The sequence below is a fragment of the Grampus griseus genome (assembly GCF_964374135.1).
Source record: "Grampus griseus genome assembly, chromosome: 10".
Classification (NCBI taxonomy): domain Eukaryota; kingdom Metazoa; phylum Chordata; class Mammalia; order Artiodactyla; family Delphinidae; genus Grampus; species Grampus griseus.
The window spans coordinates 55759275-55781489 of NC_139004.1; the positions used below are offsets into that span (position 1 = coordinate 55759275).

At 45.2% G+C, this 22215-nt stretch overlaps 2 protein-coding genes across 2 annotated transcripts in view; one reads left to right on the forward strand and one right to left on the reverse strand.

Annotated features, from left to right (window-relative positions):
* Positions 1–10569: 10569 nt before the first annotated feature.
* LOC309828689 (transportin-1-like) lies at positions 10570–12736 on the reverse strand (the record flags this gene model as incomplete). Its single annotated transcript, XM_082664204.1, is given in 4 exon segments — positions 10570–11478; positions 11480–12372; positions 12375–12633; positions 12635–12736. Coding segments are annotated over 4 exon segments (2148 nt in total). The 5' UTR covers positions 12722–12736.
* Positions 12737–16765: 4029 nt separating this feature from the next.
* DCLK3 (doublecortin like kinase 3) overlaps positions 16766–22215 on the forward strand; it is a gene marked incomplete at both ends in the record, with an annotated part of 47320 nt that continues 41870 nt past the window's right edge. The window contains one exon of the mRNA XM_082662754.1: positions 16766–16847. Within this exon, the coding sequence (XP_082518880.1) occupies positions 16766–16847 (82 nt within the window). The remainder of the gene's footprint in view (positions 16848–22215) is intronic.

Genomic DNA, 22215 nt, shown 5'->3' on the forward strand with positions numbered 1-22215 from the left:
ATAAAAAGTTTTCTTCCATCTTCTATTCCACCAATTTCCTCCTCCCTTTAGTTTTCCTTCATGCAGATGTCATCGTGTTTCCAATTTTCTGGGGTCCTTTGACCATTCTGACTACCGATCTTTCAGGTGCTAATTTGGCATCGGTGGGGGGAGCATCTGGTTTTTGTCACTGCTCACAAAGTCCCTTTCCCTGGGTGAGAGCTTCAGGGCTTCTTTGCCACCATGTCTTTGGTCTCATCGGCCCAGGAGTGGGACCCCGGGGCCAGTACAGGGCTCAGCCACATCCAAGGGAGGGAAAGAGCCTCTCATGTAGAATGTTCCTGACTTACCGAGGAGGAAACAACAGACCTGGTTGCTGACTTTTTCCCTTTTACTCAAAGCTTCTGGGTTAGAGCTAGGGGGAAACACTTTATCCCTCCCTCTGGGGCTGCGAGATGTCTGAACAGCTGGACGAAAGGGAGAAGATGCCGTGTGCCTTCCTCAAGTTTGTGTGCCTGATGCCAAAAGTTGCAATCCTTGCAATCAACCACGGGATGGATGACCTTGATCATCAATTCTCTCAGCTCATCAAAACTCAGCTCTTAAGGACCCAAGTCAGGTTAGAGTTTTTAGGGACACCTGAGTTTGTAATTGAGGCATTTTCTGGAAGAACTCTAATCTTCCTCCTATCAAGGGCTTTCAAATAAAATTTTGAAAGAAGAAGAAATCCTATCAGAATAAAAGTACTCTGGAGATGTTAGTCTGTCAGGCTGTCTGTGCTGCAGGAGGGGAGAATGTGGCCGGGCCCCAAGGGCACAGCTGTGAGTAGGCAGGACACGTGTGTGTGTGTGTGCGCGCGCGCGCGTGTGTGTGCGTGCACATGTGTATGTGTGCGCGCGTGTGTGTGTGTGTGTGTATAGGGACCAGGACACGGAAGAAGAAGGTGCATGTGGCTGAATTTCTCATCCCTTCTGTTCCTTCTTTGTATTTAACTCAAAGGAAGAAAAATGCAAAGGCTGCCCGGGGATGTCCAGGTGGAATGAAGCCACCGCAGTTTAGTCCAAGTGAATGGCAATCCGCAAATATATCTGAGAAAGAGTCTTTGCCAAGGGACGAACACTGTTTGTCTACCCTTTTTACAGGAGATATTTTAAAAAGTCAAGTGAGAGCCTGCCATCTGAAGGGTCTACACACCCTTTTTTCACCCTGCACTGATAGGAGTAGGTGTGTGGGGTAGGGTCGTCAGGGAGGGGCAGGGGGAGTTCTGTGCAGTGCGGAGGCGGCTGCCTTTTCTACATATGGAGAGGAGAACTATAGCCCTTCTTGGCTAGGGCTGTCACCCCACTAATGATAACCAGGTATATTAGTCTGTTTATATTGGGCTGCCATAAGAAAGTACCACAGATTGGAGGGCTTAAACAATGAAAATGTATATTCTCACTTCTGGAGGCTCGAATTCTGAGATCAAGGTGTTGGCAGTTTGGTCTTTCCTGAGGTCTCTCTCCGTGGCTTGTAGACGGCCATCTTCTCCCTGTGTCTACACATGGTCCTCCCTCCGTGCATGTCTGTGTCCAAATTTCCTCTTCTTATAAGGACACCAATCCTACTGGATTAGGGCCCACCCTAATGACCTCATTTAACTTAATCACCTCTTTAAAGACCGTCTCTCTAAACACAGTCACATTCTGAGGTACTGGGGGTTAGGATTTTAACATACAAATCTGGGGGGCGGGGCACAACTTAGCCCATAGACCAGGTTACAGCATCAGCTTTTCTGAGCCACTCGAGGAAGAAGGAGTTTGGTTGAACCATTAGCCTCAGTTGTCAAGTCACAGAGAGCAGAGCCTGGGACAAAAGTTCTGGCTGAGCGAAGGGGACCAAAGGCTTTAGTCATCTGGTCAACTAGGATGCTGCAGGTGCTGGAGGAGCTTGGACAACTGGCTGGCAGGGCCGCAGGAACGGTAATAAATGCTGTCCTTTGAGCTCTGCCTTCTGCCTCCCTTCTGTCTTTTCTGATCTTACTCCCAAACGTCTCCATCACTCCTGGGGCCTCAGTTTCCCTGCTGTGCTCATCACTTCTCAATCAAGTCTTCCTGTCCCAACACCTCTTCCAAAGACCTGCTGATTCCTTCTGAAAGTTCAAGGTGTAGGAGGTGCTATCTTTCTGGGAACCAAGTCTTCTGTCACTGATTATGTGTCATTTGCTTTCATTTTTTAGAGAAAGCCTTCTTTCAACCATATCTTGAATTTTTCATTACCAGTAATTTCCATTTGTACTCTTCAACTTTTGTTTTCCTAAAGACTAAGATAGTGTCTGTTCCTGCAAGGCATTTGATTGATGTTAACCTTGTTTTGCACTAGAGATCTCTAGAGGTCTGAGGCACCAAGTTCTGTAGACACGAAGGAATACGATGAATCCCACCTGTCCCTTTAAACAAAAGTTATCTTGCTGCCAAGGGCTGTGGAATTATATAATTATCAGTTTTACTTTGTTAGATAATTGTGATATTTAAATGCTTTCCTGAAAATAGCTTTTAAAAAATCTACATTTTTATACCTTCTCTGAAACTTAGGGATCATTTAAGGTTGGTTTTTTGTTTTTTTTAAATTTTTATTTATTTTTGACTGTGGTGGGTCTTTGTTTCTGTGCGTGGGCTTTCTCTAGTTGCGGCAAGCGGGGGCCACTCTTCATCGCGGTGCGCGGGCCTCTCACTGTCGCGGCCTCTCTTGTTGTGGAGCACAAGCTCCAAATGCGCAGGCTCAGTAGTTGTGGCTCAAGGGCCTAGTTGCTCCGCGGCATGTGGGATCTTCCCAGACCAGGGTTCGAACCCGTGTCCCCTGCATTGGCAGGCAGATTCTCAACCACTGCGCCACCAGGGAAGCCCCTAAGGTTGGTTTTTTTTTTCCCCAATTTTCTTGTTGCTAAAGTGCTGCAAGAAATGACATTATTAATAATGAACCAGAACAAAGTTAGGACATTTTTTTTTCCATCCTTATTCTCTTCTCTAACACAGAAGAGGCTCTTACATTTCCCTGGGTCTCCTGTTCTCCACCTACTCTCAGTGTAAGTGGGATGGTCTAAAGATTCATGGAACACTTGCAAAATTCTTGAAATTTCAGACTGGGAAAGTTCTATGCAAGTGTGGAAAACAAAGAACAGGACTACACACAGAACAATGGCTATCCAGACGCAGCCACGGCTGCCCTGCTTTCATAATGCAAAAATAGCTATGCTGCAGTAGCTTTTTGTTTGTTTTTAATATGCTTACTTGAGAATTTATTCTGTTTTTAAATTTAGACAACTCATGGGAATTTGGATCACACCATTTACCAACTTTAGGTTCAAAAAAATCATCACAACTTCCAAATATTACAAAGCATGACATTAAAAACTCAAGATTAATAATAATAGTTTCAGATCACCCAGGAGAAGAGTATTTTTCCCCCCACTAAGGTATCTATATCTGCCAGCTTGAATAGTAGGTCATGCTAACTCTCCAGCTGTTTTCTTTTCTAACTCTTTGCTTCTTCTAAATCATAATTTTAGGCACACAGGACACCAGAAGGTGTATTGATAGCTCTGTTAATTGGTTTGGATATTGGAGCAATTTCTTACAGAAGGCTGTGCTCCAAGGCTGCTAGGCCGACAGTTACACTGCATTGGGATCCCAGGAGGGTGAATGTTTGAGCCTGGAAGGGAACATTGCCTGCAGTCCTGTTCTGCCCTTGATTGACTTGGCCCAGGAAAGAATTTCTTCATGGTCTGGTACAATGTTTGAATGTGACTTTTTAACAGGTTCAGTAACATATTGACTTCTTTCTCTGATGAATGAAGAAAATAAATGTTGAGGAAAAAATCCTGCTTGGTGATAGAGTCTTCTGTACCACAGTTCAACCTCCTTGTGAAATTCTGATACCTCTTTTTTTTTTTTTTTTTTGGCCATACCGTACAGCATGTGGGATCTTAGTTCCCCAACCAGAGATCAAACCCGAGCCCCCGGCAGTGGAAGCACGGAGTCCTAACCACTGGACTGCCAGGGAATTCCCCTGCTATCTTATTTTCAATATTTACAATTGTGAGGTTTGAGATTAGAAGCTCAACCATCTCTAAGCATGTCACTGACACTTGCCCCTTGGAATCACAGAAGAGGTCTTTCTTTACATTATCAGCGACATGAAAAAACCATTATTATAACCTCATCCTCCTCTCCATAATTTAATGGAAGCACACCTCTTCTTGACTGCTATCATACTTGAGTATGTTTCATATAAATCATGCAAAACAGATTCTTGTTGCCCATTTCTTCTCACAGCATGCCAAGAGGGCAGAGGCTAAGTCGCTGTGATTTGAACATGCTCGTGATTTTCAGTGGCTCCCTTGACATGATACCCCAACCAGATGGCATGTTGATGACCACTGCCTGACCTCTGTCAATAAAGCTATGTATGGACTGGCCTGCAGGAGCAGGCCCTGAACTATACAGAAATACTCTTTTTTGCTTCAGGTGTGGCTGATGCTCCATTAACCCCGACCCAACACTTGTTTTCTAGTTTACAACAGAGCTGCGCAAACAATCTCTCCTCCTGCTGCATGAAAGTCATTGAGCGCTTCTCCCTTGTGTATGTGCCATGCTTGTGTCAACAGCTAGATTACTTTTTGCAGTGTTTTGTCCCAATCTAAGTTGAAGAAACTTCTATCATGCACACACACACAATACAGGTTGCTCCTTCCTCTTGTATGTCCCACCGATTTTACGGGACTTCCTATGCTGTCATTTGGTAAGGACTTTTGCCAATAACCATCTCTGCTTTGTTTCTAGGCGTAATTTTGTCCTGACTACTGTGGTTGATTTTACAAGATACTTACTCCTGTTTTTGCTATAAGGGGTTCAAAGTGGAGTGATGCACGAGAGCCTTAGTCTTTCTTTCAGCCATTAATTGTTGGTCAGTTTCACACTGGAATATGTGACTTATTCTGGGGTGAGTGGGGAGGATTTGGTTTACCTGTAACTGTGGTTCTGTCACTGTGCTCAGTTTGAGAATAACAAATGTATAGATAACTTCCTGCCAACTGTGACAGTTTCAAGATAGACAGTCCTTGAGCATTAGGGGTCAGTAGATTGCTGATGCAGTGATGATCAGATTTCACATATTCACTGTTGAGGCTCCTACTTGCTTATTTATTTAAATTTTATTTTATTTTTTGGCTGCACTACCCGGCTTGCAGGGTCTCAGTTCCCCAACCAGGGATTGAACCCGGGCCCTCAGCAGCGAAAGCGCCACGTCCTAACCACTGGACTGCCAGGGAATTCCCATCCTACTTGCTTTTTTAAAACAAACAACCTTTCTGACTGTGTGAAACCACATACCAGTCACTTGTTCCAGCACAGATTCACATTTGCTGTTTCTACTGGAATCTTCACTATTTACATATAAAACACTATTTAGAGTTGCAATGTGTATAATACTTTTTTTTTTTTTTTACCACTTTGAGGATTCTATGAAAGGCTTCATACAGCTATGAAGATTCAGTGGAAAGAAATAATATAATCATCACTTAAGTAACCAGAGCTGTTGGAAATTAAAGATGCTCTGTCAAGATTGTAAAATGAACTTCCAATATCTTCAGCGTTAGACAAAAAAAAATTGCCCAAGACTACATTGAAGAAATAATGACACCCAAGTTAGAGACTAGGGAATAGTGACTATGTAGGTCATCACTGTCTGGTGGGTACCATGCCAACAGGACACCAGAATTAAGTCTGGTATTGTGGTTAATAGAAATTCAAAGGTAATCTAGATTTTTAAAAACTAAATTGGTTTGAGAAATTGCTTTAATTCATGAGCCAGGTAACTTCTCTGATATGATGTCAACAGTCTATATATTATGCTTATACTTCAGGGTTACAATCTAATTAGTCAACACTAGATCTTTTAGGAAGATATAATCATGGAACTATCTTTCATAAGGATATGGATACTCTTACTTTTTTAAATTAAATTATGGATTGAGGGGATTCTGACCTGTGGGAGGTCACATCAATCTTATTTGAAATGTAACCCTGGTCAATTCCTCTTCATTGTTTTTCGTGATCTTTGTGTCCTCGGGGTTTGACATAATGACTGAACATAGCAGATACCCCCAGAGTGCTCAGTGATTATTCACTGAGTGAATAAATGAATACATTGATCAGGCAGCAAGGTATGGTGGAAGGAGCATGTGCATTGGAATCAGACAGACCTGGATTCCAATTCTGCCTCTGCATATTATTATGCTATTGTGTGACCTTGGCTGAGTTTCTTAAGCTCTCTGATTCTCGGCTTTCTCAAGTGTTTAAAAAGAGGAGACAGCCTCAGAAGAATGGCAAAAATGACCCTATCTCACAGAGTTCTGGGTTTTAAAAGAGGGGTCCCTCTGTGGAAGCTCCTGATAGATGGTTCAGAAATGTTCATCTCTCTTCCCATACTGGGCTTCTCCACTTGGTAGAGATTTTAAGAATATTCAGAGAAGGAGTTAAATCTACCAAGTGGGTTGGACGCCAACAGGGTTAGATTAAAGCAAAATGACTGTTGCAAACCTGAGAACGAGAAACTTTAATTTTTTTCCAAAACAGTTCTCATCATTATTCAACACATAAGGAAGTAAAATTTGGTGGCTTGCACTTCTCCATTTCATCCAAAGACAGAACACAGAATGTGCCGACACAACAGCAGGGGTCTGCAAACTTCTTCTGTAAAGGACCAGATAATAAATAGTTTTAGCTTTGTGGGTCATATGGTCTCTGTCACAACTATTCAAAAGCAGCATAGACAATATGTAAATGAATAGGCATGGTTGTATTCCAATAAATCTTTATTTACACAGATTGGCACTGAGCCAGATTTGGCTGCACTGTCTGTATAGTTTGCAGACCCCTGTCCCACAGCAGCAACTTTCAGCTAAATATAAGAATCAGGAAAGGTCTGTCTACTTTGTTTCTGTTTATCTTTGAGGACAGCACCCATATCCAAGGTGAACTTCTATCCTTTATATGATACTAAGACGAACAGGAAGAATTTATTTGAGGCCAACTGAATCACTAATATATTTATTTAAAATTTTTATGTAAGACAATTTGAGCCCTAACTGAGGAATTTCTTTATAACATGCTCAATTTCAGTGTGGCCCATACATAGGCATGAACCATACATCACACTTTGCAAACATGCTTGTGTATATGTACAGCTTTAACTGTGTGCCTATGTGTTTTATTCTGGAATCTTAGGACTGGATATCATTTACTTATTATCTCTTCCTTTTTTTGAGGGCAAGTTTGGTAATTCAAGAGAGATTACACATATTTTTGTACTACAGTCTATCTTTTTCAGACTTAAGCCCAATTTTTCTAGCTTTTATGCCTAATTATAGGCAGTGTTCTGAGAATGTCATGTCCTATGATACTTGAAATCTTGCCCTGAATCTGCTACTATACCGTAAGGGCTGGAGAATATTTCAGACTTACCTTTTATTACCATTCCACATTTGAAGATCATTTAGTAGTTTTGCAAGTGAGTTTGTTTTTATTGCTATAATACAGAAACAATTATCTGCATCTTGCTTTTTACCGCACCGAGTGCCATATTCTTGGGCATCGGGAGGGCCCAGATGGTAAGTTTAGCAGACATCGGAAATAAACTGATTCGTTTAAAAGCAGGGGCTTGTATCCAGAAAAAGTGGTATCGTATCTTTGATATATTCCTGAAATCATGTATACACACAGCTGACACAAAGTTATCTGAACCAGAGTGAGAAGAGTGATCGTATGCATTAATGTCCTCCACAGGAAGTCCTTCATTTTATCTTAGGCAAGAGTTTCGACTTCTTCCTTGATTTTTGTTTCTTTGGCCATGCCGCTCAGCTTGCAGGATCTTAGTTCCCTGATCAGGGTTCAAACCTGGGCCCCAGCAGCTGAAAGCAGTGAAAGCGCTGAGTCCTAACCACTGGACCACCAGGGAATTCCCTGACTTCCTTGTTGAAAGAAGTCTACTGGAGTGAGTGGACTTGGGTCAAATGGGATGAGTCTGCTGAAGCCAACGGAGGCATTCTGACTGACTTCAATGTCGATAGGAATCACCGGCTGAATGGAATGTGCCACTGACTGGGTCACTTGTCAGTACTGGAGGGAAACCAGATTGACCATGATGCAGCCATTTCAACACCCTACTTTCCTATCTTCCTGCTGGTAGGGAGTTAGGGCTTGAATCGTGCATTGGCAGTTTACTTAGGGTGAGGAGATGATGACTGAGTAAGGGCTACACGGGGGCAGATGGAGCAGTGGATGGAAACAGATGCTGCCCGAGACAAAGCAAGGAATTTGCACTAGCTGGAGCCCAGAGCATCCCTGGGGGACTGGCAGGAGGTGAGGGCTGAGAGGTAGACAGTGAAACTGAGTCCCCCTAAAACGGAGTTCCCCTGCTAAGTTTCTATCCAAAGCTTTATTCCCTTTCTTCTCCCGCCCCTGTACCCTTCAGGATGGAGGAGTGTTAAAGAAAAGGTGGGGGCGGGTAACACTGAGCAGGTCCCTGTGGGCCCTTTCCAGATACAAAAGTCCACTGGGTCCCCTGTTTCTTGTTTGCAGAAAAAGGCTTTAGTCTGCTAGGCTTTTCCTGAGTTCCAAAGTGGACTCAAGCAGTTACTAATTAGGGACGTGAGGGAATGCAGAAACAAAGGAAAAGCCGTCAAGCAAGAAAAGTAAGGATAGCTTAAACAATAGTTCAATGATAAAACAGAGCCCGGGTTCCTCCTCAAGGAATATGCATAATAATCTGACGCATATCTGTTTTTTTTTTTTTTAACTTAACAACGATTTATTCACAGAAATACATGTAAGTAGAGAAAAATAACAGAAAAGCTAAACAAATGAAGAGGATCCAAACCAACTTTCACTCTGTAGCTTTTTACTTGCACACTGTGTGCATATATCTAGGGCACAGAGGGCCACCAACATGTGCCAGTACAGTGTAGGAACCCTGCCTTACATCCATTAACTTAAACATATCTTTAAGATCCTGCTTTGAACCAAAAAAGAAAGCTTAGAAGGCAATATGTTGAGTGGGAATAAACGCTGAAATATAGCAATCATGTCTTCAACTTCTACAATTGTGTTTATGTGCCAACTAACATTTATGCAGCCTCTTACAGATCCTTTACCATGTAATTTAAGTTTTAGAAGTTTTGATAAAATCACTAGTAGTATATAGCCATGCAGAAAGCACATCACACTGACAGCACAGAGGCAAAGATGTTGCACAGGCATATCAGCTTTCCACATTGTGCAGGTCACACACAATACAATATCAATCTTATTCCTAACAGATCCTAAAAAGATATTTCAAGGCCTAGCTGTAAACTACAGTACTTTATATCTGTATTCTTAATAAAAATAAAATCCACAAATCTTAAAAAGGAATTTTAAATGAGGGCTATATTGAATTGGTAAACTGCAACACAAACTGGCACAACAGAGGTAACTGAATACCAATCTCGCTCTATGTGATGCAAGCATGCTACTTTCCCACTCATTTAAAGTACTTTCAATCCCTATGAGCCAGAATGCATGCCTGAACCTTAAACTGCACTTTAAAAGTGACCTCTTGGTTATAAAGCAGAAACTAACACACCATTGTAACGCAATTATACTCCAATAAAGATGTAAAAAAAAAAAATTCCTTTTAATAAAAGGTTAAAGGCACAGTGAAACAATGAAAAAAAAAATGACCTCTTGGCCGAGAAATTAAATCTAATGAAGTACAACCATCAAATTATATCCACTACATTAACGTCTTAATGCAAAGTCAAGATGTCAATCTTTAGTTTGATATGTCCAACCCCATTTATTCCTCCCTCCCTGCCCATCCCACAGAGGTAAAAGGAGTGACTCATTTGGCATTTCACAGGGTGCTTCATTGTTTAAATTTGTTTTGTTTTATTTCCAACGTTTTGGGGTACCTTAAATTGTAACTTCCAAGAACCTGCTTCTACTATGGGTAGGCAAGCTGCTTTTAACTCTTATTAGCTTTCATTTGTGTAGTTCTTCATCAGTATGCAAGAACAAGTCCCCATCATGTGGGAAATTTTATAAAAACCTTTAAATTAAAAAAAAAAAACTTTACTGTTTTCTAATCCCCATTCTTAGGCTTCCTTTATTGTGCTATAGAATTTTTCCTCTTTCTCATCCCTATGCATCATTTATATGGTTCTTGTTTTGGTACAATTCCCCACAATATTCCAGAATGTATTGGGAGTAGATTGAATAACTTTTTCTTTTTTTTTTTTTTGCCTCTTCACATCTAGTGCAGCGTTGTAATTGGAGACAGATTTCCACCCACAAAGGCTCCAGATGTTAAAACGTTTCCCAACAGCGACTTAATACAGTGACGACAACACCTCCCTCCAGCCCCTCCCACTAGGGCTGGGACTGTACTGTATTCCTTACTGGTTTACCCTTCCTCCCTGTAAAGGGTAACATCTTCCCTGGGTGCAGAGTCTCCCTCATAGTCTCCAAGACTGAAGGACCCCTAATTATGGGACTGTAGCATAAGTGTATGAGATTAAACACCATAAAAAGCTGCAAGACACTCTTTTAAGGGAAGTGGAAACTGGTCAGAGAAATGCCTCCAATTTTCATCCCCAACTTGATTTTTAAATCCATGAAGGATCTTACAGAACATGTCTCGCAGATCATCTTTTGGATTAATCCATGATGCAAGAGCATCACAAAAAGATATAAAATCTTGGATTACTCCACTGGGATTCACACTGATCATGGTACAAATCCCACAAAATGCTGAATCCTTTTCCTCATTGTTCCTTATGTTTCTCAGAGAGGTGCACCAGGGTCTTATAAACTGCTGTAGCATGGGAGCCACCTCTTGAGGACAAACGTAACCAAGATGACCAGTTGTTATTGCTGTATTCTCTAACAACGTCTTTGGTGTGTTGGGTCTGGTGCAAAACTGGTGCAACACCATAGGAATATAAGGCTGCATCTCTACGCCCATTTGAATGGAGATTTCTCCAGTTGTCCATGTGGCATTATTGCAGACTGAAATGAACTCTGGATTTAGGTAGGTTCCCAATATTGTCATGAAATCAGCTATACAAGGCTTAACATGCTGGAAGCAAGCTTTTGTCAGGTCACCTAACAGGGCGAAGGAATTCTGTCTAACCTCTGGCATTTTATCCTGCATGCACTGATACATTAGTGTTAGAATGTAACTTCGGGCTACTAGCTGTTCAATGTTGCCTCCAAGTCCTTCAGCCAGGCCACTGAGTAAATCAAGAGCCACTATCATAAAATCTTTATCTGGAGCCTCATACTGATCTCGTTGAGCACTGTTCAGCATTGCTTGTGCAAGCGTCTTCTGTACTAGGTTTACACAACGCTGATACACAGGTTCACAGTATGGAAGGAAGCCAGACTGCAGGGCTGTGGCAACTGAAGATAGGCACTTCAGTAAAAGGAAGTAAAAGGAAGAGATCTTTATCTTCATCCTTTAACATGTTCCATTTCTGGATCAGTGGAGGCATTAGCATCTGAATATATTCAGGTTTGTTTAAGTGATGTCCTACTGAATCTGCTAACGTTCTTATGGCATCATAAAGAATGAGCAGGTTTTTATGCTGGTATTTACTAAATGCAAAGACCAAGGTATCAAGTATATAAGCAAGGTGAGGAACAAGTTCTGTACAAGCCTCCTCTTCCAGGGTAGCAAAGGCACGGCAGGCAGCTTCTTGTACTCTCTTGTTACTATCCAGGATACGTTTTAGCAGTTCTGTCATTAATGGCTTCAGGTATGTGTCTGAGGGCTGGCTGACTACCCCGTGTGCATAGCGGCTGAGAGTCCAGCACGTTATGAAACGCACAAGAGCCTTTTTATCAGAGAGGCACTGAATAAGGTGAGGAATGAGCTCAGGTCGGTAGGGAATCATGCCCAGCATGCAACCTTCAGCAATTGCTTCTAAAACCAAGATGCCTGATTCTTTAACAACCCATTCATGATGAAAAAGTAATCCTTTCAAAAGGGGCAAAATATGTGGCAAAAGTTCATCACGATACACATTTGCAAGAACATCTAGGGCAACCGCAGAACATTTTCTTAGATTCCGGTCAGAAATTGTATCATCATCATCAATTTCATCGTCATCATCACCTTCCTCTTCAATTCCATCTTTGTCATGCTGCTGAGCCACTGTCCTTGATCGATGAAAACGTGGCCTTGTATCCTGTTCACTATCAGGAATTGTTTCATCTTCTTCAACATCACCCTCAAGTAGGATAATATCTATATCTGAGTACTTCATGCCATTCACTAACACAGGAACCAACTTAGGAAGATGCCTTATGAGTACATTTTGCATATTGGTTGCTCAGCCAAAGTAAGCCAAAATTCGCAGGCTTCTAAAGCCACATTTTCACCTTGATCTTGGGGCCTCTGTAGCATGTATTCAACTACATTATGCATGTGAGTAGGCAGGCGATCCATTCGAACTTCAAGCAACATCACAAGTGCCTGGCACACATTTTTCTGTACCTCTGGTTCTCCATCACCAGCCAATGCAAAGAGATTCTCAATAAAGGAATCAAAGTGCAACATCACAGCTTGAGTTCCACCTGATGATAAACTGATTGACACATGCAACAACATGAGGCCTTATTTTTGGACTACTGTGCTTGAAGAACTGTAAAAATTTAGGAATCATGATGTTGAGAGGAAGATCTAAAACATCACTATCTAAAATCTCAGCAGAATCTTCACAAATCTTCTGAAGGGCACCAAATGCTCCCTCACAAGTGTTGTAATCTTCATAATCCAACAGGCTACAGAGTTTTGGTAGGAGGTCAGGCCAATTCTGCAGTTCTCCCTTGGAGGCTATAGTTGTAATCAAAATGCCTACAGTAGCTCTAATCAGAGGAGAGGAGTCACCAATATTGTTTAAACATTCACTCTTAATAAAGTCTGTTACACCATTTGGGAAATACTGAAAGTGTGCTTTCACGTTATTCTTCAATATGAGACCACTCAATGATCTTGTGGGTTCATCTTCAGATTTTAATTTTGTAAGAACAAAAATCAGGTAGTTGTTAAAGTCTGGATATTGATTGAGTTGTTCCAGTTTCTAGAATGGTTTTCTGGATGGTGGTGTCGGGGGACTGGGACTCCAGCAGCTGCAGGATCTGCTGAAGCCCTTGCTCGTCAGGTTTCCACTCATACTCCATCTTGGTTTGCTGCCTGGGGCGCCCTGAAGGAAATCTGGGATGGTGAAACCCAGGGGAACTGATCCTAGCAGCTGGGCCGCTAATGTCTGTTGCTGCTGCCGCCATGGCCACCGAGCGCAAGGAACCGACACATATCTTTAAATTGTTCTGCAGAAACTGAGACCAGCTACCCAGATGGAGGATGGTGACTACGTGCTGACCTCAAGCAAGTAGACCCCAGACGGGTTGGAACCAGAAGGTTGATGATTAAGATTCCTGAAACATCACCCTGTTACCTTACCACCAACTAATCAGAAGGAAGTCCACGCGCTGCAACCCTCATCCCAAATGTTGCCTTTGAAAACCCTTCCCTAAAAGCCATGGAGGTGTTCAGGTCTTTTGATCATGAGCTGCCCATTCTCCTTGTGTGGTGTCCTGCAATAAACACTGTACTTTCCTTCATCACAATCTGGTGTCAGTAGATTGTCTTTGCTGCGTGGTGGGTGAGCAGACCCTAGTTTGGTTCGGTAACAAAGGGAGGCTAGAAAATCTATTCTTTATTCTAGGTTGCAGTGTGGTCAGCTTAAAATTGGGGTCTGTTACTAGGTCAGAAAGGGAGAATAGGAGTAGGTAACTAGCATTTTCTTCCAGTGTTGGAGAAGATGTATCATGTTTAGGGACTTCCCTGGCAGTCCAGTGATTAAGACTCCACACTTCCACTGCAGGGGGCATGTGTTCGATCCCTGGTCAGGGAACTAAGAGTCTACGTGCTGCACGGCACGCTGTGGCCAAAAAAAAAAAAAAAAAAAAAAAAAAAAAGATGTATCACGTTTATCCCTCACTGCTGGGAGGTAATCTGATAACTTGAGCTAAGTTGTTCCTTGTATGTTTAATGTGTATATAATGAACATATAAATGATTATCTAGCCAGTAATTAAACATTGCTGAACTGCTGCTTTTCAAGAAAGAAAATACAAGTCATCTGAATTCTCCTCCATGAGAGTTAAACCTTACCCTAAAACTCAGTTTTTAAAACTTTTGTTTGCTCCTAAATCATAGGGCCAGGAAGAGTAGCTGCAATGGCTTCTAAAAAGGAAATATTTAAGTAGCTGAGGGGCACTTACCTCCAAGAGAAATTTCCAAATAGTTTCTTCCTTCAGGCTTTTGCTCAAATGTCATCTTGTCAGTGAGGCTTTTCCTGTCTGCCCAACTTAAAATAACAACAGTCCCCACTCCCTATTCCCTTCTCCTTCCTTTGTTTTCTCCACACCATTTAGCACCATACTTGCTATTTCATTACCTGCCTCCCCTGACTAGTGGGGAGAGACTGGGAGGCAGGTCCTTTGTCATTTTGTTCACTGTTGGTGAACTGGATTGCTGAAAATGGTCCTTGATGATCACTTTGGGTTGTCTGGCCATCAAACCAGCTGGAAGCAGAAGTTCCTTTGCACACAATGGCTTCCAGAGGTTGTTGCAGCCATTTTGTGACCCTGAGGCAACAGTCTTGAGTCTGAGGGGAAAAGGCAATATGTTGAAGGGGGCCATGTGGAATCCTGGAAAGAGATTTATACCTAAGGTTACCCCTGAGATCCTGAACCAGCATGGAATAGCCTTCTCCTAGATTTCGTTATGTGTGAGGAAGAGAAAGACAGACCCTGACATACAGGAGCAGATCTGGCCTCAGTCTTAGTGTTCTGCGGAACGTGAACAATTTCACAGAACACCAACATCAGACAAGCCCACTCTGTGACCTGATGGATCAAGGCAACATCAAGACCATTGCTGTAATCATGTCAGTGGCCATGTGGAGATGTGGGTGTTGGGGAGAAACAAATTTTCCTCTACCTTCTAGGATCTTCTGGCTGGTCTCAGAATTGACATGAGACAGACTAACAGGAGAAAAATGAAGCTAAGTTTAATAACATGCATACATGAGACAGCCCCAGAAAAACTTGAGTAACTTTCTAAATGGCTGAAGCCCTCACCTTAAACACCATCCTCACCTAAAGACAAAAGAGGATCTTGAGGGTGTAGAGGTTACCATGAAAAGCACAGTAAACAAGGGGAAGGTTGTGATGCAGATTTGTCATCGCTTTCTCCATTGATTAGAATTTCTAGGGAATTCCCTGATGGTCCAGTGGTTAGGACTCCGTGCTTTCACTATCGAGGTCTGGGGTTCAACTAAGATCCCACAAGCCTCGCAGAGTGGACCAAAGGGGGGGGGAAATGTCTTTAAATACCTTTCCTTAGTTCTTGCACATGAACTCTCATTTATTCCTTCTATAGAACCATTTCTTCATGATATATTAATATAACTGTGTGCTCAAATAATTTTGGAAAATAATACTTGCTCTATATCAGGGCCTTTTAAAAATGTTGAGAAATAACAATATATGTTTCATATAATAATAAAAAAAGAAAAACTCAGAAATGAGGTGACAATACTCAGGAAAGACTTAGAAATGAAAGAAAAAAAAAAGAATTTTGAGAGATTTGGTCCTTCTCCTCTTCCAGGTACGGTGAAAGAGACACCTAATAAATGGAGATTTCCTTTACAAATGTAAATGTTTCTTACACAGGGGTAACTCCTACTTGGTTTTCGGAGTTTTTCCCACGTCTGCTGTTTCTCAGAAAATAACTAGCTTAAAATAATATTCCAAAGAGACATCGTTTGGGGTGGCAAATTCTGCTCCCCTACATGGGCATGGTCTTCCCTGCATTAATCATCTCTCCCAGGAGAGGCCTGGGAGCTAGTCTTTGAGGAGATGGGATTGTGACTGCAGACATGGGGGATCTATCTGCAAATGGGAGGATTAGACGTGTGGTGGGCTTGGAAGGGGTAGAACAACGCAAGGGGCACTGAGCAGCTTTTAGATGGTACCAGGAAGACGTGAGGCTGGAGGGAGGTTTGCAGGCTGTATCTTTGAGGTCACGGGTGTGGACGGCATGTGAGCAGTTCTCTGAATCTGTGGGGCAAGCAGGATATAGGACGGCTGCAGGGTCAATGTGTGAGCGTAGCGGGGATGGGGTAGGAGGAAGGGATCAGTGAGGGAAGCCTGGTCTCTGAACGACCAGGAGGGGCGAGGACTTCCCGGGTCCTGGGGACGCCTTTGGTCCGCCACCCACAGAGAACGTGGGCGAGGCTCAGTTTCAAAGCCCGACCGCGCCTGGCTCTAGGGCACGCCCTGCGATCTGACAGAGGCGGGCTGCGGAAGGGTCCCCGAGGGCCACCTCGGGCGCTCCCTGGAGAAGACTGGGGGGGCGTGAGCAAGTTCAAAGCGGGCCCCGCCCGGCTCGGCGCGCGGAGCAGGGCGGGGCGGGTGCGGGTGCTGGGAGAAAGGCTGGGCGGCGCGCTGTTGCTAAGCCGGCGCCCCCAGAGACGTTCCCCGTGGCTGTTGCCCGGCGCTGCGCGGCGCGGGGCGGGCGGCGGGAGGGAACGAGGAGAGAGGGCGGAGCGGGTTCCTCGCCGCTTGCGCCGCGCTCGCCCCGCCGTCGAACCGCGGCCCCGCGCCTCCAAGCCCTGCGCCTAGCTCCCGGGCCTCCGAGCCATGCCCGCCGCCTCGCCCGCCCCGCGCCCGCCGCCGCCCCCCGCACGACCCGCCCCCAGCTGCCCTGCTCAGCCCGCCCCGGGTAAGTACCATGCGCTCTGGCGCCCACCAGGTCGGGGCCGCCGCCGGCGTAGGGGAAGCCCTTGTGTCTCCCCGACTCGAGACCCCGCTCCGTGCGCTGTGGGGCCTCAGTGCCGGTCCCGCGGGGGTACCCGGAGCAAGCGCGGTGCGTGTGTGTGTGTGTGTGTGTGTGTGTGTGGCCACACCAGCTGAAGCTCGCCTGCTCGGGGTCGGGGTTAACGCTGTCCCCATCTGGGTTCCTGTCCCTCGCTGTCCAGAGGGGCTGGCCTGGGAAACGCGGGGGCATCCTGGGAGGTGCGGTGGGGCTGTCGGAGAGGGAAGGCGCCCGCGAGGGAGCCGGGCTTTATTGAGCATGTCGACATGTCAGGTGCTTTACCTAGAGTTGACCTCATTTCATCCATCTTCTCCACAGACCTGTAAGGAAGGTGGATTTATCCCCATTTGTCAGATGAGAAAGCAGAGGTTCACAAGGTCACATGGCTTAATAGCGACCAAGCTGGGATTTAAACCCAGGTTTCCACAGCTCTTGTGACCCAGCTAAAGGAAAGGAAATTCTCCTTAGAACTAGATAAAGAAACACACAGAAGAACTAAAGACTATAGGGGAAAAGGCTAGAGGCAGAGCGTCTGGGCATAAACAGAAAAAAGAAAATGAGTTCGTGAAATATCCCATCAATAATTTCAAATATAGGACCGCATTTATACTGCCTTGGGTGTCTGGCTCTGGGGGCGAGGTGTTGTGAGGTGGGAAGAAGACTGTGCAGGGCTGGGCAGAGGCGTCTGGAGACACCTTTTCGGGGTATCCGCCTGCTGGGAGTGGGGGTTGAGGAGAAGTTGTGGAGAGAACTCCGCTGTTATTCATTTCCAGCATTAGTTCTCCCTCTGTCTTACCCCCTTCCCTGTGGATTCCATCTCCTTTCATTTACTTGCTGTGTTGTCCAAGATCACAGCTGCCAACTTGAAGCTGGGTCCTTCCTTCCTGATTGTCTTGGCATTAGGTGGTCCTGGGCCTTTATGGTTGTGTTAGGAGCTGTGAAGTTAGTCCATGTCACAGCTTACAGAGGTGATCTGTTGGCTAGTGTTGAGCTGACAGTCACAATCACAATGAATGGGGCATCTAGAGTAGTAGCCAAGCATTGTGCTTATCCTTAAGGGGCAAGGTAGCAAGAAACAGGGGCCCCAGGAAGAAAGAAAAAAAGAAAAAGGATGTTGGGTTTGCCTGGCAGCCCAACTTCATAAAAGCATTTCAGTTTAATATTTGGATTGCTTTGGGTGGTGCCAGAAAATGCTTCCCTGGAAAAAGAACAGAGAGGCAGAAAACGATATCTGAAAGATGCTCTGTAACTCATTCCATGAAGGTCTGAAAGGTCTTTGAGCCAGGTACATTTATGGTGAGCTCAAAGAAATGTGAGAACCCCGTGAGGCCGCAGAATAGCTGAGATGGAGTCAGCGTTATCATGGTCAGGCTTTGGGCAAAACTTGGAGAAAGGAATACTGGACCCTGGACTGTCACAGGTACTTCAGTGTGACACAGTGTCCCCTCAGAGCCCTTTGTGCACACTGGTACCCTGGACGCTTTCACTCCCAGCCGCCAGCCCCTCCCCTTCGTTGGAGGATGATCGTCTTTGTTGGGGCTGCTGGAGTCTGCTTGGTCTGAAGGAGCTGAGAGCAAGGCGGGCCTGGGAGTTGCCATCTCCCTTGGGGGCAGCCCCTAACCAATGCCTGATGGGTGCCGGAGTGTATATAGTCCCGCTCCCTTGCCCTTGATTGGGACACAGCCAGGTGTGACATACTCTGTCTGTAGAAATCCACTGTGGAGTGGTGTCACATTGATCTCCAGGGGTCATTGCTGGGTTTGCTTCTCTTTCTGGACTCACGTCTTCACTCCCCTACCAGTTTCTTCCTAGGAATACTTCCCAATAAAACACTTTCCTAGGGATTCCTATCTCAGGATCTGATTCTAGGGAACCCAATCAAACATTTCTAGAGTAGGGCTGTATCATCAGCACTGGGTAGCCTGCGCTAGCCTGCAGAGTGCCTTGGTGTGAATTTTCACAAGGTGCCTCCTAGCAGATGGAGCCCTGTGCCCAGGCCATTAACTTCTCATCTGGGTGCCTTCGGCAGTGCCCAATGGGTGGCATGGTGCTTGGGTGTAATGCTCAGAAAAGCAAAACAAAATGGAGAGTTGCTTCATTGTCCCAAGATCTCACTCTTGGCTTCTCTCATCCCCCTTTTAACCAGTTCAAGGGAAATTTCCCTCCTGTGTTTTCCTAAATATTTGAATATTTCAGGCAGGTGTGTTGCTTTTCTCTGGTTACATGTGGAGCTGATTAAATGTCTTAGCTTCTTTCTAAAGACAATAAAGGGAAAGAAAGGGCTGTCTTGATCAGTGGAACCACAATACCACAGACTCCAGGGAGGGTGGGTGTGTCTCCACCAGCCTGGCCTTCCAGGGAGCCTCTGCCTTGACATGGGGTCATTGTGAGGGGCTTGGACGGGCTTCGTTAGTCAGAGGCTCTTGCCTGATGATGTTTCCTTTCCTTGCATCCAGGAGGCTATTGTATCTGGTACCCAGAGTTTCCCACCTTTTCCTTTGGTGGCCTCCTGTTAATGTCTAAATTTGGCCCATCTGGTGGTAACACAGAGCCCCTTTTGAAGATGCATATATGGGGGAGTTCTTTGACAAGGAAATTTTTTGTTTGTTTTTTGTTTTTTTGTTTATTTTTTGCGGTACGCAGGCCTCTCACTGCCGTGGCCTCTCCCGCCGCGGAGCACAGGCCCCGGACGCGCAGGCTCAGTGGCCACGGCTCACGGGCCCAGCCGCTCCGCGGCACGTGGGATCCTCCGGGACCGGGGCACAAACCCGCGCCCCCCGCATCGTCAGGCAGACTCCCAACCACTGCGCCACCAGGGAAGCCCGACAAGGATGTTTTTAACTGCCTGGTAATGTAGGTCAGAAGAGGGAAATACAGGGAGAGTGGAAGGGGCTGTCCTGGGAGTCAAGGAGTTCAGTTCCATCCTATCCCCAGAGGTCTGAGGCTTCCTGGTGATCTGGTGCAAGTCATTCAACTTCTCTGGGAACCTCGGTGTCTTCACCTTTCTTTACTTAATAATAATTATCCAGCCATCCTCAGAGGGCTGTCTGATGATGAAGGGGAAATATTTTCATTGACTCATCAAACAATCATTTAGCAAGCCCATAAAATCCTTGCCCAGGGAGAACTGAAAGTGTCTCAGGGACAGTGGTGTATGTGGAGGCATGGTGGTGTTGGAAGTAAGTGATGGAATAGAGGGAAATACTGTCCAGCGGCTGTGTGAAGGGGCACGGAGGTCTCCAGAGCTGGTCTGGAAGGCTAAGTGCTTGTGAATGGCAGGGTGCCGTGTAGTGGGTGGTGATGGGGGTTACAACTCTTGAGTCCAGCAGAATTGCCTTCAAATTCTGACTCTGACTCTTCAAAGCTGTATGATAGTGGGCAAGGTACCCAGACACTTTGAGTCTCAGTTTCCTCATTGGTAAAATGGACATGAGCAAATTGTTCTGAGGATTGAGTAATACAAAGCAGGGGTCCCCAGCCCCCAAGCTGCAGACCAGTACCGGGGCTTGTGAGGGGCTTGGACAGCCTTTGTTAGTCAGAGGCTCTCGCCTGATGATGTTTCCTTTCCTTGCATCTAGGGGGCTATCGTATCTGGTACCCAGAGTTTCCCACTTTTTCCTTTGGTAGCCTCCTGTTAATGCCTAAACCATCTGGTGGTAACACAGAGCCTCTTTTGAAGATTCGTATGTGGGGGAGTTCTTTGAAAAGGCTGGTCCGTGGCCTGTTAGGAACTGGGCCGCACAGCAGGAGGTGAGTAGTGGGCCGGGCAAGCAAAGCTTCATCTGCCGCTCCCCATTACTCCCCATCGCTCGCATTGCCGCCTGAACAATCCCCCCCCTACCCGCCCCCCCCGTCTTGTCTTCCATGAAACTGGTCCCTGGTGCCATAAAGGCTGGGGACCGCTGATGTAAAGCACTTTGCAGATATTATTACGAAGAGAAAGTACTGTTATTTTTTTTCATGAGTTTTTTTCTTCTTCCAGTTTTATTGAGATATAATTGCATACATCAGTGTATAGAAGTATTGTTATTAAAGTTACCTTTCAGGTTGGAGAGATTCTGTTTGGGTGCCTTGGGCCAGTGCCTCTCAAATGTTATTGGGCATATGAATCATTTGGGGATCTTGCTAAAATGTGGATTCTGACCCAGGAGTCGGGATGGAGCCTGAGGTTCTGCTTTTCTCACTAGCTCCTCAGTTCTTAAGTGTGGACCACACTTCGAGTACAAGGTCCTAGGCTGCTCCCCTCGTCCCCCGACCCCGCCGCCCCAGGTAAAGTCTGAGTCCTTCCTGGGGGCTGAAGAGCAATGTGTTTGGGGAGATGATGGGGAGGGTTCAGAATTCCTTGGCGTGTCTGGCCTGGGACTGGGGCAGAGACAGCTGAGACTCACTGGTCTTGTTCCTGTTGAGTCAGGTGTTTCCTCCAGGGGCGTGATGGATCTAACTTAACTTCCTTCCAGTGCCTTAGGACCAGCCCCCTGGAGGAAGCTTTTCCTGGCCAAATGGCCAAATGCTGCCTACTTCTGCTGCATGCTGGTCTTGATAGTGCGGAGATGAATAAGCCACTGACCCTGCCACAGTGTGTTTGGAGGTGGGGTAGGGACAGGCATGTAAATGTGTAATTATCACATGGCAAGATAAGCATTCTGTAGAGTTGATGGGTAATGGTGAAGGGGGGAAGAGGGTTGGAAAAGGGAGGGAAATGTCCTGGTGGTAATTATATCTGAACCAGGTTTCAAAGGATGAATCACAATGGCAGGATAGGGAAGAGGGCAGAAGAGTGTGGGGAATGACATTCTAGGATTAAGGAACAGCATGTGCAAAGGTAAGGTGGTGCCATGAAACAACTTGATGTGTTCAAGTCATTGAACTAAACGTTGTTTGGAACCTGGAGTATGATGGGAAGGGCTTGGTCAGTGAGGTAGACTGCTGTTCCTGAAGATGTATTAGTCAGGATAGGCTAAGCTCTGCTGCAGTAACAAATCAACTTCATCATCTAGTAGCTTCACACAACAACAGTTACTTCTCACTTCCACTGTGTGTCCTTCCTAGGTCAGTGGAGGGCCAAGCTGACAGAGCTTTCCCATCTTGCAGCCACACCATTTGGAAAAGTTGGCCTATGTGGTCACCAGTGTAGGAAGAGATTGTGGGAGAGTTACTCTCTGGCTCTTCTGTGTTTCAGCCTAGAGCTGATGCATCGTTGCTTATGCCACAGCCCATTGGCCAGAACCAATGGTGAGGGGGCTGGGAAACAATGAGGGGTGTGTGGATGAAAGTT